The sequence below is a fragment of the Arctopsyche grandis genome, chromosome 13 (genome assembly GCF_051622035.1).
Source record: "Arctopsyche grandis isolate Sample6627 chromosome 13, ASM5162203v2, whole genome shotgun sequence".
NCBI classification, from domain to species: Eukaryota; Metazoa; Arthropoda; class Insecta; order Trichoptera; family Hydropsychidae; genus Arctopsyche; species Arctopsyche grandis.
Window position 1 is genome coordinate 10586160 of NC_135367.1, and position 17343 is coordinate 10603502.

Here is a 17343-nt window from a genome sequence, read left to right on the forward strand (position 1 = left end):
TTTATTATTTCCCTTCGTGCAGTCGTGAAAATGTTTTATGTTTTCAAGATTTTTTTAAATACAATTCCCGAGATTAAAGATAAGAATTCCCGGGACACAGGACAACAAAAATTCCGTGAATTCCCGGGAATGTCTGTCATCGGGTCAGAAACCCTAGTTCATACATACATACATATAAAAAATACGGGGAGTAATTACTAGACACCGGAGCCTGAGGGGGCCGTGTATTGTTCAAAGGTTGTAAATGCATTGTTAAAGGTTTGCCGAACAATGAATAGCACTGTGACTATCCTACCTCTAGTAATTACATAGAACTTTGATATGATATTAAGCTTCAATCTTTCAGACAATACACCTGCCGTACATATAGTTTTGTATTACAGTTGGAGAACCAGTAATCATGCTTCGATGATATCCAATCTCCATATCTTCTTCATTAACAAAATAAAAAATTATAGCAAATAACTCAGTGTATCAGGTGAACGTTTCATAGTCGAACGGTAAGATTTTTAACGTTCGACATTTTGTAACTCGTAAAACCACATTTTTCGTTACTTTTTAGATTTAGATAAATAAGTGCAATTTTTCAGATTGTCCACACGTCAACGATATGCTAAAATTGCTCGTTTTTCTGTCGGTGCTTTTCATAATTGGACAGGCATCGCCTACCGAAAATAATGTCGACCGAATACTGAAAAATTTGAATATGGATAACGATACGATGACTTTTGCGGATCTGCCACCACCTGATAATCTTGCATTTACATTGAACGAAGATGAATTTGAAGATTATCTGGATTTCTGGCTGAGCAGGCAATATTCCGAAAAACGGGCAATCAACCCTTTGGCAGAAAGAGGTAAATTTATTTACATACTGTAATATAAACAGAACCCAATCCAATACAGCAGTCAATATTTGATTTTTTGATTCGTATAGAGAGATAGCTTTCTTCATATTCATAGTCATGTGTAACCATTCTAACGAAACGGATAATTCATTATATTTTTATTTTCCATGAAATGGCTAAATAGGAGAAATAATAGTCCTTGGCCATGCTAATATGAAATTGCCCTATGATATTACTACGCAGCTTTATCCTCAATGGTGCTCCTATTTACAACTCATGGGGACATTGATTAAAAGATAATATTACTTACAATATTTTCCGAATCTAGTTCCCAAATAGCCACCACAGGTGGCTCTATGGGAACTGGATATAGAAAATATTGTAAGTAATATTGTTGGTGTTGACGGCCCCAATGACTATTATTGAAATTATATATATTATATACTGCTAAATTTCGGTTCCATGATCATTGCGCGCTTGCATTCAGTGGCGCTCGATCGTTGATGTAAAAACTACAAACATCATCATGCCAAATATCATCAAACAATCATGTATAGTTTATTAGTTGTGTTGTGTTGTTCTAATCGTGTTGGCGTGATTTGAGCGCGATTTTTGTAAGCGCGCAACGGTCTGGTTACAGTGCAATCCAATATATTGCAATTTAAAACATAAATAAAAACAACTAATTTTTTGTGGCTTTTAAATGGTTTTAGGAAGATTAGGAGATTATGTTTATATAGATTTTGGCATCAGATTATTCAGTTATACTGAATACATTATCATCATTTGGAAACTTTTATTTGACGAAGAACCCAAGGCAATTGACATGTTGTTGAAAAGATTTAACTTTAAGTTCAGTAAAAAAAAACTGTAGGTATGTAATAGCATTTATAAGTTTAAATAAATAAAATTTGTTGTAAAAATATCCACTTGCTTCATTTTGATCAATATATCAAAATAATACGAATTAAACAAATTTTAAAAAAAGTTACATAAAAACCAATGTCTTAATGGCACCGAATCAATGATACAATAACCAATCAATTTGAGAAATATTTTTGAAGAAATTAACACGTTTTTATTTTGGTCTTTGGCGCCCCAGATGACTGCCTGCTTAACCTCGGGCTGGCTCTAGGTTTAACCTTTTGCACGCCAGCGACTCACATGTGAGTCGCGAATCGACTCACCTGGTATGCCAGCGCTTCACGGGCAAGTCGCGTCGATTTCTCTTCCAAAACATAATATTTAATGTTAATAATGGTTTTACAAGTACCATCTATGGTGTAAATATAAAACCGATGATTTGAATTTTTTGAAATTCTTAAAAAGAAATTCATCAAATGTCATCAGGGCTGTTACTTAATTAATTATACCGAGAAATCTGAAACGTCCATAAGTTTTCGTGCATGACATGTATCACTCATATGCATCCAAGGTCACACCAAAATTCCAAGAGCTTCGAATTACGTGAGTCAGATCATTTTATTCCTTGTTTAATTCATTTAAAAATTCTGGCGTACAGGTATATATCAAATATTTTGCGAGTGGCAGCCTACTAGTAAAGTATATAAATTATATAAGAAAAATCTCAAAAAATAAATGGCAAGCTATTACAAAGAATCTATTTACAGACAGATGTTCTAATATATGTATAATATTCATTTTCAATAGCTCCGTGTACAGTAGCAGTCAACAGTCTGACCGAGCCTCAACCAGTATTCGTGCTAGGAAACAGTTTGAAAGTTCCCAGTGGAACTTCTGGAAACTTAGTTTTCGGAGACTCTGAAACTCTAACAGTTGCATGCGCGGGAACTGGAAATAAATTAGTTTCTACATCAGCGACTCAAAATCCTGTTCAAGCGGTAATTGAAATTGTACATATTTTCTTTATATTTCCTCTACTCCCGGACATGATGTTTTGATTTTATATTACAGACAGTAGTATGTCAATCTGGCACGTCTTTTACTGGTCCAGGCTGGCTGTCGGGCCAGACGACTCTTCCGAATGTGAAATGCTCCAGCCACGTTCCGTGGGTTGAAACCAAGATCAGTGGTACTTGTGCAGCCGGCCAAGGTGTTAAAATTAACGTGGCTGTCCAATCAAATACGGCCAGCTATGTAATAATAACAGCCTGCTTCAAAGAATCAACTTCGGAAGCCCTGTATGTAGAATATGATCAAAATTTGGAAAACAATGCCAACCAAGCCAACGTTGCACGACCTGATTTCCAACGTAAGTACATACTCTTCCTATGTCTTGCAAAATAATCATAAAGTAAATGAAAGTATTAATTTCAGTGAGATCTAGAACCATTCACAGCTCATTTAAAATAAATAAATAAAGATTATTTGTGGTATGTTTCATATATTTCAACCAGAGGGTCAATGGTATCCTGGATTGGCTGTCAACACTTTGTACACCCAAGCTTCTCAGAAAGCAGCTATTGCATCTCTGGTCGGATCAGCTCTGGCAGATCAATACATAACAAGTACTTCATTCTTGGCTAGAGGGCATCTTGCTGCAAAGACAGACTTCGTCCTGTCTCCATCCCAACGTGCTACCTTCACATTCATAAATGTTGCCCCTCAGTGGCAGCCTTTCAATGCCGGCAATTGGAACACTTTAGAACAAGTACGTTAAAAAATATGTATATTTATTTACATTTGTACAATATTCACTACTATTTTAAAATTTGAATTCAGAACTTAAGAGCACGTATCGCAAATACTGGTAAAAGAACACGCGTGTACACTGGTACATGGGATATATTAAAGCTGAGAGACAATTCTGGAACACTGCAAAGCATTTATCTCAATCCTTCAGCGAAAAAAATACCAACCCCTCTTTGGTTTTATAAGGTATCTTTATTTTTTCTTTTAGCCCATACATACATATGTTCATATAGATATATACATACATATATGTACTATGAATGTAAATTTTAGGTGGTTCATGAGCCCAGTACGAACAGGGCTACTGCATACTTGGGTATGAACAACCCTCATTTGACATTAGCAGAAGCTAAAAGTATGGCATTCTGCACTGATGTTTGCAATGGAAACAGTCAATTCAGTTGGTTGAATTGGAAACCAGATAATATGGGACTCGGTTTTTCGATATGTTGTGACGTCAATGATTTCAAAAAAACTGTCAATCATCTGCCTAGTTTTACGGTCAGCGGATTGTTATATTGAATAAGTAAATAATATTGACATTTACTTTGCCCGAAATTCTACATGTTTCTTTCTTGGTTACTATAAATATGAAATTATTACATGCTTTAAATAAATGTCTGAAAAAAATTGCATTATTTCATTAACACTGTAACGATTCTTTTTGGTTTAATAACCAATATTATCGCTTTTACATTTTATTCTGAATATAATAAAATGTAAAAGTGATAAAACGATTTTGAATTAATGCCCAAAGAAGACGTGTTTTAATTACTAAATGGACAGTGCGCCTTTACAATTCTTCTTTGAATGGTTCTGAACTTCTAAAAAAATCTAATCAGTACAATAAAACCTCGGTTTTTCCAGTTTAATTTAGAATTAAGTAGATTCGAATACCAGAAAACTTGGAAAATTGAAAATAGAAAAATATAATACTGGACCATATATGTATGTACATATGTATTTCTGTACATACATACATATGTATTATATTAGGTATCCAGACGATAAATTTTGATTGATTCTGATTCTGAATTTGTAAAAAAATCTGATTAATTCTAATGTAAAATCTCAATTTTTCCGGACAAATGGGAGTGAAGAATCTTAGCTCTATAAATACTCAGCAATTCAAGAAAAGAATTCAAAGATTTGCTTTCAGAAATGGTAAAACCACACATGTCAGTTAATAAACACAATAGGGTAGTTAGAGATGATAATGGCTATTAAAGTGTTCAATTTCGGTAGTTAAATTATCATATCTGGTACATTTTAATTCTGCCCAGAGTAAAATTTATAATAAATAATCATTTCCTTTGAAAGTATGCAATCATTGAGTCGTGATCAGAACCAGATTACATATACGTATTTCGTGTAATAGAGACATCTAACAGTAAAACACAAACGTATCAAATTTTGAAAAGAATATATTCAATCACAACTCAAGCCTGTCATACTTCTAGTATGACATTCAAATTGAAACTTGGTATGGCTTAATGAAATGCTTATACATATATACGACGAAAATATTTTTTTAAATTTTTAAGATGATTCACAGTAGTACCTCCCCTTAATGGTGTCCTCTTTTTACTAACCTCTTCTTTTTTGAATGTTTTTGGATTCAATTATCTCCCAAGCCCCTCGACTGATCAGACTAAACCTTTTTATCGTGTAATAGAAATGATAAATTTTATACATTTGTTACGTACGCCGCGGATTAAGCGAATAGAATCCCAGAGACTGTGTGACCGTTCAAGGATTATCTGTAACGGATATCTGTTAACGGATTAACTAAGTGCATACCGTGCGACTGGTATAAGTGGTTTCAAGGATTAGCGACAGGCTAAGTGGAGATAAGCTAAACAATGATTGCACTTCTCATACCGTGGGAATACATATCCGAATACGTGACTATACAGTAGGTAAACAGATTAGACGTCCTGAGAGATCTACCCCTTTTAAGGCGGTACGTAGGCGATATCATGTCATTCTGGACTGAGCACTGCCAGTACGTGTATCTCCTTAATCATCAATAAATGCTGTGAAACGACTGTTGGCCTTTTACTTGGATCCTCCACCCACCCCTACGCAACACATTTATATTTTTCAAACACTTAAATATTTTTACGTCAACTGAAAGTAGTACTTTATCTCTAAAGTTTTCAGATTTTTTCCTATAGTCCTATCACTATCTTTCAGGTACCTATCACTACTCTGGAGGAACCACAACCAGTGTACTTATCCGGTAATAATTTAACGCATCCCACAGGATCTTCTGGAAACTTAGTCTTCCAAGATTCTGAAAATTTAACAGTTGAATGCATGGGAGCAAACAATAAATTAGTTCATGCTTCCGAAACTCGACCTTCTAAACAAGAATTAATAAATTAAAATTTTGTTATAATTTCTAAATCTTTTCACTCCTGGTTCAACTCAACTGATGTATTAATTTTATATTACAGACAATAGTATGTAAATCTAGCAAGTTCTACAGTACGACAGGATGGCTGCCGAAGTCAACAGCAATACATTTCAATAAAATAAAATGCGCCATGAATATAAAGTCAGTTGAAAAACTTGGTAAAAATTGCGCATCCGTTGAAGGTCGTGAAATTTCAGTGACTATTGACAATTTTTAAATAATGAAAGCCTGCTTCAAACAATCGACTTTAGAAGCTCTATATGTAGAATATAATCTAAACATGGAAAACAATATCATAACCATCGTTAAAAGGCCAAACTTTGACCGTGAGTTCTCTTCTTATATTACTTTCCAGTAAATCTTGGCAGTAGGCAAACTCTAAACCTCGATTTTTATTAGTTGAACTGCTTTGTTATCGTACATCCTCACTTAATTTGCGCGAGCAGGATACAACAGGAACAAGAGGAACAGGCTTTTCCTCCCGTATCCTGCGCGCGCACATTAAACAAGGCTGTATGACAAAAAGAGAGATAATTTTACCGCATGCCACTGATATATTATATATACATAGTACCGTTTACCATGCACCCTTTTTATCTTTCGACTTAAGATCTTTCGATTTTCGATCTTTGCCTTCCGATTTTTGCTTTTTCGACCTTTTTACTTTCGGTTCCGTGAGGTAGACCTAAAAACTACCTACCTACCTACATGTAAACAATATAAAACACTAATAGAAAAATTACTTAAATAAATTTTCAATAGATGGCGGTAAATTCTCTGTCAAAAGGAAACATTGGTGCAAATAGTATATATAGAAGCTTTTTTCTTTTGTTACTGAATTCGTATATACGTTTTGGCAGTGATTTAGCTGTAACGTACATACATATGTATGACGAATCAAAACGACTATTATATTACGGCGAGCGTTATCTCAGACACACATACAGAATAGCGATATTATTTATATGATTACAAAATAATTATTTAAGTTAGCAAGTTTACAAGTTTTATTGATAAATTTAGGTGCCGTAAGTGATAGATCGTGGATGCAAAATATCTCGTTTACAAATTTAGTCTAGATATTTCTCATAATTGTTTTGATACACATACTCCATTTTTTTAAAATGAAAAATAGATAAAGGTAATCTATCGAATATTGTATCTTATGTATCATGCAGAGCATGGATGGTATCCTAGATTGAATGTCAACAAATTGTACTCTATAAAGACTCAGCTTTCAACTTTTACCACTCTGATCGGAGCCACTCAAGCCAAAAAATATCTGACGAGGACTTCATTTTTAAATAGAGGACATCTTGCTGCAAAATCGGATTTTGTCTTTGCTCCATCCCAACGTGCCACATTCACGTTCATAAATGTTGCTCCACAGTGGGGGTCTTTCAATTCCGGCAATTGGCAGACTTTGGAGAAAGTATACTTTCCTATTTATTTTTTGCATTCTCACTATTAGCAATGTTATTTGTGAAAATGTCTTCAGAATTTGAAGAAACACATCTCATATAGTAAAATAAATACTCGCATATACACTGGAACGTGGGACATACTGAAGTTGAAAGACGGTGCTGGAAAACTGCAAAATATTTATTTATCTCCTACGAAAAAAATACCGGTACCTCTTTGGTTTTATAAGCTACATATCTATCTTATTTTCTTTTAGCCCATACATACATATGTATTTTCAAATGGATAGATATATAGACTATGGATATATATTTCAGGTGGTTCATGAGCCCAGTACGAACAGGGCTACTGCATACTTGGGTATGAACAACCCTCATTTGACATTAGCAGAAGCTAAAAGTATGGCATTCTGCACTGATGTTTGCAATGGAAACAGTCAATTCAGTTGGTTGAATTGGAAACCAGATAATATGGGACTCGGTTTTTCGATATGTTGTGACGTCAATGATTTCAGAAAAACTGTCAATCATCTGCCTAGTTTTACGGTCAGCGGATTGTTATATTGAATAAGTAAATAATATTAACATTTACTTAGGCCAAAATGTTACATGTTTCGTTCTTGGTTACTATAAATATGAGTTTATTACATGCTTTAAATTTCAATTTTTTCTTTAAAAAAATTGCAATATTTTACTTGCACTGAGACAATTCTTCTTGGTTATTAGGATTTTCACAATTTAAATGCGATAAAACGATTTTGAATAAATATCCATAAAAGAAATATTTTTTTTACCAAATAGACAACACTCCCTCACAATTCTTCATTAAGTGGTTCTGAAATTCTGAAAAATCAGAACAAAAAAACCTCCGCTTTTCCAGTTTCATTAAAATTAAGTTGTTTGACACCAAAAAACTTGGAAAATCAAGAATAGAAAGAGATAATAATGGACTATATGTATATGGGATCCATGAATGTGTGCGGGAGGATATTCAAAGTCAAAGTATTTACGCAACTCGTTTAATGTCTTCGCTTCGGGCTCGACCAGCGAGTGACGCCTAAGGCCTGCCAACTTAAAATATTCTCATTTATACCAACCTACATGTATATGATTTTTGAATTGGTGGATACGACTTCGGATGTGACTTCGGTTCAGATTTCGGTTCAGATTTCAGTTCCGACTTCAGTTACTATAACGATTACAATGAATATTGTTGTTATAATATCAACGGGCCCGTTGAAATATCAACGGGCACATCGCTAGTATAATATATAGCTTAAGTTGTCACTTGACTTCGCCCATATACATAGATCATATTACATATGTTTCTTTTTTGATTGTGAAAAACTTCCGTAAATTGCAATAAATATAAGTATATTATTACATACTTACTTTGAATAAATGTATGTGTCTATGTATGTATTGATTGTACTATGTATCAAACATGCAGGTTTTGTCGTGTTTTTGGTACTTTTTTTGAAAAATCGAAAGAGAGTAAACTGCCACTTCTGATTGGCAGACGCTTACTAAATTTTATAAAGTATGTAACTTGGTATTATACTTAAACTTCTAGATATGAAATTTCAGTACAATAAACCAAAAGGTTTCTGAGAAAAACATAAAAAAAAGATTCTCTAGAGTAAAAGTACTACTTCCGGTTAAGGTAAAAATATTAAGGTATAAAATTTATAATTTCTCTTACACAACTTAAAAATTAGAAAAAAATTTCCATCATATATGTACATATGTAGATCAGAATTTCAGTAACCGATACTACATAATTGTCAGTTTGTTAGGGCTAACGGTGTTCAAAAAATCCTTAAAATACACAAACACATTCAAACCTAGTTAAAACCTGGTCAGTCATTACTAAAGCCCGGACCCAGAGGGTGCCGCGTATTGTTCAAATGTTGTAAATGCATTGTTAAAGGTTTGCCGAACCTTTTTTACAAAGGATTTACAACAATGGAACAATGAGCGGCAACTTGGCTATCCTACCTCTAGTCATTACAACCGAGGTCTACTGTACGCAATTAGACAGATTAAAAGCGGAATTGGTGAAAAAAGGATTTTTTTTGTATTGTAAAAACACGCGACATTTCTTTTCAATTTACCAAATAGATTGAAATCAGTAAAACCCAATATGATTCTATTTTCAATAGTCAGTTGTTTTTTGTATACGGTTTTTCCACTGCCATTGAAATTATCTTGAAGAAAATACATTATTGCGGTTATTAATCAAGCGAACATTATCTCAATAATTACTAGCATTAAACTTTGGTTAAAACTATTATTTGGTTAATTCTATTATTTGCTGATGATATGAAGATTTTCAAGAGAATAGACAACCGAAATGATGCTTTGGCCCTACAAGATGATTTGTTCAGGCTAGAGGCTTATTGCAGCATAAATAAGTTGGAAATTAATGTAGCAAAATGCTCCTGCATAGCCTTCACCAGAAAACTATGTCCAGTTGACTTTCCTCATTCAATCAACGGACATAGACTCACAAGGGTATCGGAAATTAGGGATTTGGGAGTCTTTTTAAACTCTGATCTATCCTTTAGTAAACATATTGACAATGTTGTAGCTCGAGCGTCGAAGGCCCTCGGGTTCGTCATCCGGTCCTCCAAATGCTTTACTTCTATTAAATCATACAAAATACTATATTGTGCATACGTAAGAAGTATTGTTGAGTTTGCATCCCAAGTTTGGAACCCAGAGTACTCTGGTGCAAGAGACAGATTGGAGCGCATTCTGAAGAGATTCTTGAGGTACATCAGTAGCCGTTTTGGATTATCCTATACTTCCTATGAAGATGCTTGTAGGTGTCAGCATCTACTTCCACTTGTCAAAAGAAGGGAGATAGCTGACATCTCAACAATTTTGAACATCCTTAACGGCTCGATCGACTGTCCTCAATTATTGAGCAAACTATCATTGCGTGTGCCAAATAGAATGACTAGATGTAATGAGCTCCTTTACATACCTAATACTTTTTCTAATTATGGAAGAAGCTCATTCATCTGGCGTGCAAGCTCCACCGTCAACACACTAATTTTAACAATTTCTATGTTTGACTTATTTAATATTAATGCTATACAAGCTAGAGTGATTATTGCAAATTTGTTTTTCGATGATTAATTTTATTGAAAATTTACGATTGTGATTATGAATTTTTATTTTGATGTATTTATTTTGTCTTTTTGTTTTTTGCTATATATTATATTATTTTTATTATTTCATAATTTTTATCATATTATTATTCTTATTATTTTGATATTTTTATTATACTGTTATTTCTATTTTTTTTCTTTTTGTTTTCTCTAACTATCTTACTCTATTATCATTTTTGTTTCTTATTTTAAATGTTTGAGCTTTTCTTTTTTTTACCTATATGTGAAAATTATTAATGGTTTACTTCTATGTAACTTAATAAACTGTAAATTTTCCAAATAAATAAATAAATAAAACGTTCTTGAAAGCAAAAGATACATGGAAAATTTAAGCAGTTTGTCGAATTCGATCATTGATGATCTAAATTTGATTTTAAAACGTGTATAATCTGTGAGAAGACGATTATTTTATTATTGGCTTTTCAATTTCATTGAAATTATCTTAGTATTCCTTATCAGTGCAAAAGATGCATGACGGATTCAAGTACTTTGTCAAATTCCATTATCGATGATCTTATTTTTAATTTTAAAATGTGTGTAATCTGTGAGAAGATAGTGGTTTTAATATCGGATGAGTGGTTATTTTCATGCGGTTTTCCATTATTGTATTATTGTAAACATGTTTTTCTGTGGTATAATGGCACATCCGTGTAAATAATCTAGCGCTAACCCATTAACTCTAAGCAAAGGATGTGAATGAACAATTCAATCATTTGAAATTTCTTTACCCAAAATCCCAACACCATTCCAATTTTATATTAAACAAAGATTATTATTTTTAGACATCACTCTTGAATATTTTTGGATATTTAAAAATGACGTTTATTATAAGATTGATCCAGTGTATGTACATGCTCGATGGTTTACCAATTGAGAGGTCATGGGTTCAAATCTCGGCCAGAATCGAAAAAATAATTCGATCTTCTCTCTGATTATGAGTACCCACGTTATTTTTTTTTATCTTTTAATTTATACCAGGAAGGCCTAACAGGTAACTCCAATGTGTCTTCCTGGCCAGAAAAATTGTACATTTAATACAAATATTATTAGTATTATACAAAGTACATAAATACTGATACGTACGCCGCGGATTAAGCGAATAGAATCCCAGAGACTATATGACCGTTCAAGGGTTATCTGTTAACGGGTTAACTAAGTGCTTGCACTTAGGACCAACGGATATCTGTTAACGGATTAACTAAGTGCTTGCACTTACTTCCAGGATTATATCTGGACTCTAAGTGCATTTAGGCTAAACAATGACCGTTATTAGTCCTTTCTCAGAATCGGTACGGGGAGACCTAATGTCGTGGGAATACATATCCGAATACGTGACTATACAATAGGTAAACAGATTAGACGTCCTGAGAGATCTACCCTTTATAAGGCGGTACGTAGGCGATATCAGGTCATTCTGGACTGAGCACTGCCAGTGCGTGTATCTCCTTAATCATCAATAAATGCTGTGAAACGACTAAGGCCTTTTACTTGGATCCTCCACCCACCCCTACGCAACAATACATATCAATTAATATCCACAGAGACATCTATGGTCAAATTTGTAAATTTGCAGCATTTTCAACAATTCATCGGAATTCAGTAAATAGATATGAATTAACATCTACAGAGACATTTATGATCAAATTTGTAAATTTGCAACATTTTATACAATTCAACGAAATTCGAAATTGCTGAAAACTCGAGATTTTGCGAGAAAATGGGCAAGGAAGCCAATTTGTTGGAACCGTATCAATGAAAATCAGATAAATTGGCAAACTCTGATAGGAAACGATCGACCTGGAGTCAAAAATCACAACCAGTGAGATTTGAACCCGTGACCAATCTGTTCAAAGCATTATTGTATGTTAACCACTAGTCTATTCTGCTAGTTTATATTATATGTGCTGGTTATTCGTATCGTGATTGTATTTCTTCCAATAAAATAAGTAAAAGAAAAACAACCACCTTTTCTTATGACCCTTGATAACTTAGTTTAAAACATAAAATAATGTCATCTTTCTCCAAAAGTATATGAAAACATTGAATTTCCAACTAAAAGACATGAAATTAAAAGTTTGTGATAATATGGCAAAATAATCTAAATTAAAGATCAAAGTGTACCCATTTTAAAGTGGTGTACATTCGTTTCAATCCAGCAGCAAATGGGTTAAGATATCCTTATCTATCACTATAAAACTGCAGCCTGACAGTGATCCAAATCATTCACTGCTGTTCTATCTCATTGGTAAGTCTAACTTTATAATGCTTAGCACTTATAGTTCTACCGTATTTATGATGTACATCAATTTATGATGTTTCAATACCGTTTTACCGTATTTGTGATGTTTCAATTTTGTTTTTCAGGAGAAATCTAAGACAAAATCAGAATCAAGATGTTCGTAGTGAAGGCCAAGTCCGATTTCGGTGCAAAACGAGTGGCATATTTGTATGATGCCATGAAACAAGATAAGAAATGCGACACCGGTTTTACTGTTCGAGGCCGAAAGTATCTTTATTCGAATCCAAAAATATTTGAAATCCAAATTGTTTTGTCAGTTTAAATGATCATTTTTCATAATTGCAGCTTTCCCGCGCACTTGATCGTACTAATGGCGTGCAGTGAATTCTTTGGGACAAATGAAGGTCAAGTGGAGGACATCTTTTCAGATTTTGACTTTGAAGTCATCGAAGCAATCCTGAAGTATTGTTATACTGGAGAAATAAGTACGATTTCATTATTATCTAAAATAATCAATTCGAAATGCGTGTTTTGTCTTTAAATGTAATCTGAAATATAACTTTAGGTATAGACGACCATCACGTCGAAAAATTAATGGAGCTTGCCAACCGACTTGATGTGAAAATTCCAAAGCAATTCAAAACAGTCAATCTTTCAAACTGTCTGGAAGTTTTGAAATCAACGGGAGATTCCGAATTAATAGAAAAAGCAATGGATTTGACTCTGGAAAATTTCGAGACAGTGAGTGTTGATTACATATATAAAAAAAAATATCACTTTTATGTTTTCCAATTCCACTTCTGTTTTAGCTGCACAAAACACAAGATTTTCTTGAACTGCCAGCCTCCAATTTGATCGAAATCTTGAAATCGGACGATTTGATAATGCCTTCTGAAGAAGACGTATTCAACGCTGTGAAATTGTGGATAAATCATGATGATGCGAACCGTAAAAATGAATTGGCCCAGCTAATGAGATCCGTGAGGTTATCCTTGCTCTCGATGGAGGTATTTGAGATTCATTGAATGTTACAGTTTAAAAAAAAACAAACCATTCGAATAGTGTGTTACTTTTTCAGTTTCTTGTAAACGAAGTAATGCAGTTTTGTAATTCGCGTGAAGAGTGTACGATCCCTCTTAGACAAGCAATTCTAGACAAGAACAATAGTTCTGCAATCCAAAGAGAGACTCCTCGTAGAAAAAAAGAAAAAATAGCACTAATCGGAGGGGATGATATAAATGTGAGTTTTGTATCTCAAGTATAGTATTTTCATCACATTGTAAATTAAATATTTTATTGCCTAACGTGTTTTCAGATGGCAAATACAATCGATATATTTGACGGACTTAGGAAAAGTTGGACTCTATCCGAAGAAATTGGAATTAATAAAACATATTTTGCGTCTGTTATCGTTGGAGATCGGATCGTTATCATCGGCGGATTAAATTCTTCATCTGAAATACTGGCTTCAGTAACGTTTTCCGGTGTTGTTAAGTACCTGGTTAGAGAAATCGGAATATAACAAATTTATTTGTTTTCAGGTGGAGTACATTGATTTGAAAAACGGCCAGAAACATCCATTGAAGCCATTAAATCGAGACCGTACTAATTTCTCAGCGGTGACACTTCGTCGCGATTCTTCCACAGATGTCTACGCCATTGGTGGTTTTGGTGATGACTATTTATCTTCAGTGGAAAGGTAATTAAATTGCAATCATTTCATCAGATCGATTGAAAGAGAAGCTAACGTTTATTGATTTCGATTAGGTGGAACAGCGAGACTGGGGATTGGGAAATCATTGCTCCATTGCTGATGGCTGTTTTTTATCATAGTGCTTCTGTCATCGACAACAAAATATATGTAACAGGCGGGCGTACAGTTGAAAATGGAAAAAGAATATCTACGGATAAAGTCCAAATGTATTCAGTGGAGAACAATTCTTGGACTTACCGCGCTCAGATGATTCAGGAAAGAGAAAGACATTCGGTGAATATCAATTATTTTATTAACAACTATCGTAAATAATATAAAAGTCTCCAAAATAAAATTAACTTAATGTTGATTACACCATTTTTATTATGTTTCACTTCGTTAATTGTTCCGTCAATATTCCTACATTCTTCCGATCGGTTTGAAACTTTGCTATCATTTTGCGCGGTTGGTTTACCGATGGTGAAAAATAATCGTAATAACTAAAGGGCGGATTAGGGAGCCTGCTTTTTCCAGGAATCAGGGCTTTTTTGGTCTATTTACAAACAGGGTGCAAAAAAAAGGTTTGGTGAACCTTTAACATAGCACCGCAAACAATTAACAATGAACGGCAAGCTTCCAATCCGCTCACTAGTAATAACACGTTTAAAGTTCTGTTCATACCTAGTCAGCACGTACCGACTTCAACAGGTATCCGGACGTACGAAAAGTATTCTTTGGTACATTTTGTATGGGTATATTCATACCAACCGTCACGTTTACGCCACGGCAGGCTTGGAGCAGTACACGACATTTCCTGTTCATACCTTACAGCAACATCCGTCAACGTATCGTATCCGTTTTTTGGCCATCGTGGAAATATACATGTGAATTACGTGCCATGAGTCTGCCGCTTTGCTGTTTTGGACCAATAATTATCGATAGTGACAGTTGACAGCTGTTCAATCTTTCGACATGGTTTTGGCGCAAATATTTAAAAAATATTTAAATTTTTTACGGAAATATTTAAAAAAAATTTGTCCATCATCCACAAGCTCCTTATACAGTGTCCAAAACTCTCCTTCGGTGTTTCTATTTTTTAACATGGGATGCACATCAAAACGCCTCCGTGCTTTTTTATTGCCTTCTTGAGCTTCTTCTTCCAACAACAACGCGATTATACATAATTTTTCGTTCGATAAATGCCGAAACATTTTTGCTGACTTGTATTCTGACGCGTAGCTACGAATGCACGTGTATGCATTCATATTGTAAGTACTCGACAATACGACGTAAGCAATATTGCGCCGTATCGTCATGGCCTGTAATGTATAAGTAAACCGATTTTGCCTTGCAATCGGCCAAAGTGCTGTGAACGTGACGTGACCGCGACGTGTAGGTAGATATGAATAGAAATGTAATAAAATGACATATTTGAAACGGAGTCGTGCAGTGCTGAAGCCGTGCAGTGCTGTTAAGTATGAACAGACCTTAAGAATGCAAACATTTTTGATACGATGACATTTAGTGGCCAGTATCCTTGTTTGTTTGACTTTCCGCCCCCCTTGAAATGTTTAAATTGTTTAAACGCCTATAACTTTATCTTTTTCACATTATAAGTATGTATCTTATAAAAATTATAGAGCGTCACATTCAATGGGAAACTTTTCGTCGCTGGTGGCATTATCCAACAAACTCTTACTGATTTAGACAGTGTCGAGTATTACGATCCGAACGCAAATCTGTGGACAGCATTCACCAAACTACCAAACCCTGTAGAAGGAAACAGTATCTGCTGTTTCCAAAATAAACTTCTTAGCATGGGTGAGTTTTTATATAACTTAATTTGAATTTATAGGCGTTAAATGTGGAATTAATTTATTATCTTGATTTTCAGGTGGAAACGATGGAAAGATTAATTTAAGTGGTGTTTGGGAATACGATGAGACGAGCAAAACTTGGAAAGCGTCAAAAAGTCTTAGCGTAAAGAGACGTTATGCGGTTGCACATTTCATTCCATATGATTCGATGATTTGATCGACTGCAGCTTTTTTTGTATTACTTGAAAATAAAATATGTGTATATATATGTATGTATGTATATGCGTATATGTATGTGTATACATTTGCGTGTGCATGTATGCATGCGTGTGTGTGTATAAATGTGTATGTATGCGAGTGTATGTACGTATGTGAAGGTGTATGTATGCATGTATGCATTAGTCTTATTTTTTTTCGAATTTTTTTATATTTCATTGTAATTTATTTTATATTTTTGTTTCTTTCTCCATTTTCATTATGTAAAATGTTCAATTTTTTCTTGACCGTAAAATAAATATGCAAGTTCAAAATTTAACATAAAATAATCATTAAATATTTTTTTTGCAATATTTGAATTTTTAATGTATCTGCCTTTTATCTAAATATTTGAATAAATACATAATATGCAACAACTTCTCAGAATATATTTCATTTTTCTGTGAATATTTAATGTTTATTTTTCAATTTATTAATTCGCTTCAATAATGAATTGCACTCTCGTCGACGCTGGACTGTGGTGAGGTCCCTTCGTAGCCCTCATGCTTTGCATGACTTTGCTATGAGGTAGATCGACATAAAAACATCTGACTATTGATTCTGTAGGGACCCTACGACAAGATCGAGTTTGGGTCACCATCCTGTGAGTTGAGACCGATTCGACTATGTTGATGGAGCTACTTTATTTCCTTCCCACCCGTCATATTAAATAGTATCTACAAACATTCCTTCGTTTCACTTCAACCCACCATATTTCCAATGAAGACGGCAAAAGCAAAAAATGGTAAAAATTGCGCATTTTTTACACGCTCAACAAAAAGTAGTACCATATTCAAATTCA

The 17343-nt window shown here is 34.0% G+C and overlaps 3 protein-coding genes across 4 annotated transcripts; all 3 read left to right on the plus strand.

Moving 5' to 3' along the window:
• The first annotated feature begins 362 nt into the window (after window positions 1-362).
• LOC143921755 (uncharacterized) lies at window positions 363-4249 on the plus strand. 2 transcript variants are annotated; one of them, XM_077445136.1, is made up of 7 exons: window positions 363-500; window positions 591-857; window positions 2520-2710; window positions 2784-3081; window positions 3227-3480; window positions 3552-3707; window positions 3795-4249. In XM_077445136.1, exons 2-7 carry the CDS (start codon window positions 611-613, stop codon window positions 4041-4043), a joined length of 1395 nt encoding a protein of 464 aa, XP_077301262.1. In that variant the 5' UTR covers window positions 363-500; window positions 591-610; the 3' UTR covers window positions 4044-4249. The 2 variants fall into 2 exon arrangements, with proteins under 2 accessions (XP_077301262.1, XP_077301263.1); XM_077445137.1 differs by having other exon boundaries at window positions 455-500; window positions 578-857.
• A 360-nt stretch (window positions 4250-4609) lies between these two features.
• Window positions 4610-12912, plus strand: LOC143921302 (salivary endonuclease-like). Its single transcript, XM_077444550.1, has 9 exons — window positions 4610-4699; window positions 5718-5861; window positions 5981-6122; window positions 6168-6266; window positions 7119-7372; window positions 7439-7589; window positions 7678-7918; window positions 12694-12782; window positions 12902-12912. Exons 1-9 carry the CDS (start codon window positions 4610-4612, stop codon window positions 12910-12912), a joined length of 1221 nt encoding a protein of 406 aa, XP_077300676.1.
• Window positions 12756-17222, plus strand: LOC143920645 (kelch-like protein 7). Its single transcript, XM_077443566.1, has 11 exons — window positions 12756-12782; window positions 12902-13043; window positions 13122-13261; window positions 13342-13517; window positions 13586-13783; window positions 13855-14016; window positions 14092-14247; window positions 14318-14475; window positions 14544-14763; window positions 16110-16290; window positions 16364-17222. The coding sequence occupies exons 2-11, from the start codon at window positions 12931-12933 to the stop codon at window positions 16501-16503; spliced, it is 1644 nt and encodes a 547-aa protein (XP_077299692.1). The 5' UTR covers window positions 12756-12782; window positions 12902-12930; the 3' UTR covers window positions 16504-17222.
• The last annotated feature ends 121 nt before the right edge of the window (window positions 17223-17343 follow it).

Coding starts and splice junctions, on each gene's coding strand:
- LOC143921755 (XM_077445136.1), top strand. CDS start 611: ATGCTAAAATTGCTCGTTTTTCTGTCGGTGCTTTTCATAATTGGACAG. Junction 2,711..2,783: donor CTCAAAATCCTGTTCAAGCG/GTAATTGAAATT, acceptor TTTATATTACAG/ACAGTAGTATGTCAATCTGG. Junction 3,481..3,551: donor ATTGGAACACTTTAGAACAA/GTACGTTAAAAA, acceptor ATTTGAATTCAG/AACTTAAGAGCACGTATCGC.
- LOC143921302 (XM_077444550.1), top strand. CDS start 4,610: ATGGGAGTGAAGAATCTTAGCTCTATAAATACTCAGCAATTCAAGAAA. Junction 5,862..5,980: donor TGGGAGCAAACAATAAATTA/GTTCATGCTTCC, acceptor TTTATATTACAG/ACAATAGTATGTAAATCTAG. Junction 7,919..12,693: donor AGTTTTACGGTCAGCGGATT/GTTATATTGAAT, acceptor GTTTCAATCCAG/CAGCAAATGGGTTAAGATAT.
- LOC143920645 (XM_077443566.1), top strand. CDS start 12,931: ATGTTCGTAGTGAAGGCCAAGTCCGATTTCGGTGCAAAACGAGTGGCA. Junction 13,518..13,585: donor CTCTGGAAAATTTCGAGACA/GTGAGTGTTGAT, acceptor CTTCTGTTTTAG/CTGCACAAAACACAAGATTT. Junction 13,784..13,854: donor TATCCTTGCTCTCGATGGAG/GTATTTGAGATT, acceptor TTACTTTTTCAG/TTTCTTGTAAACGAAGTAAT.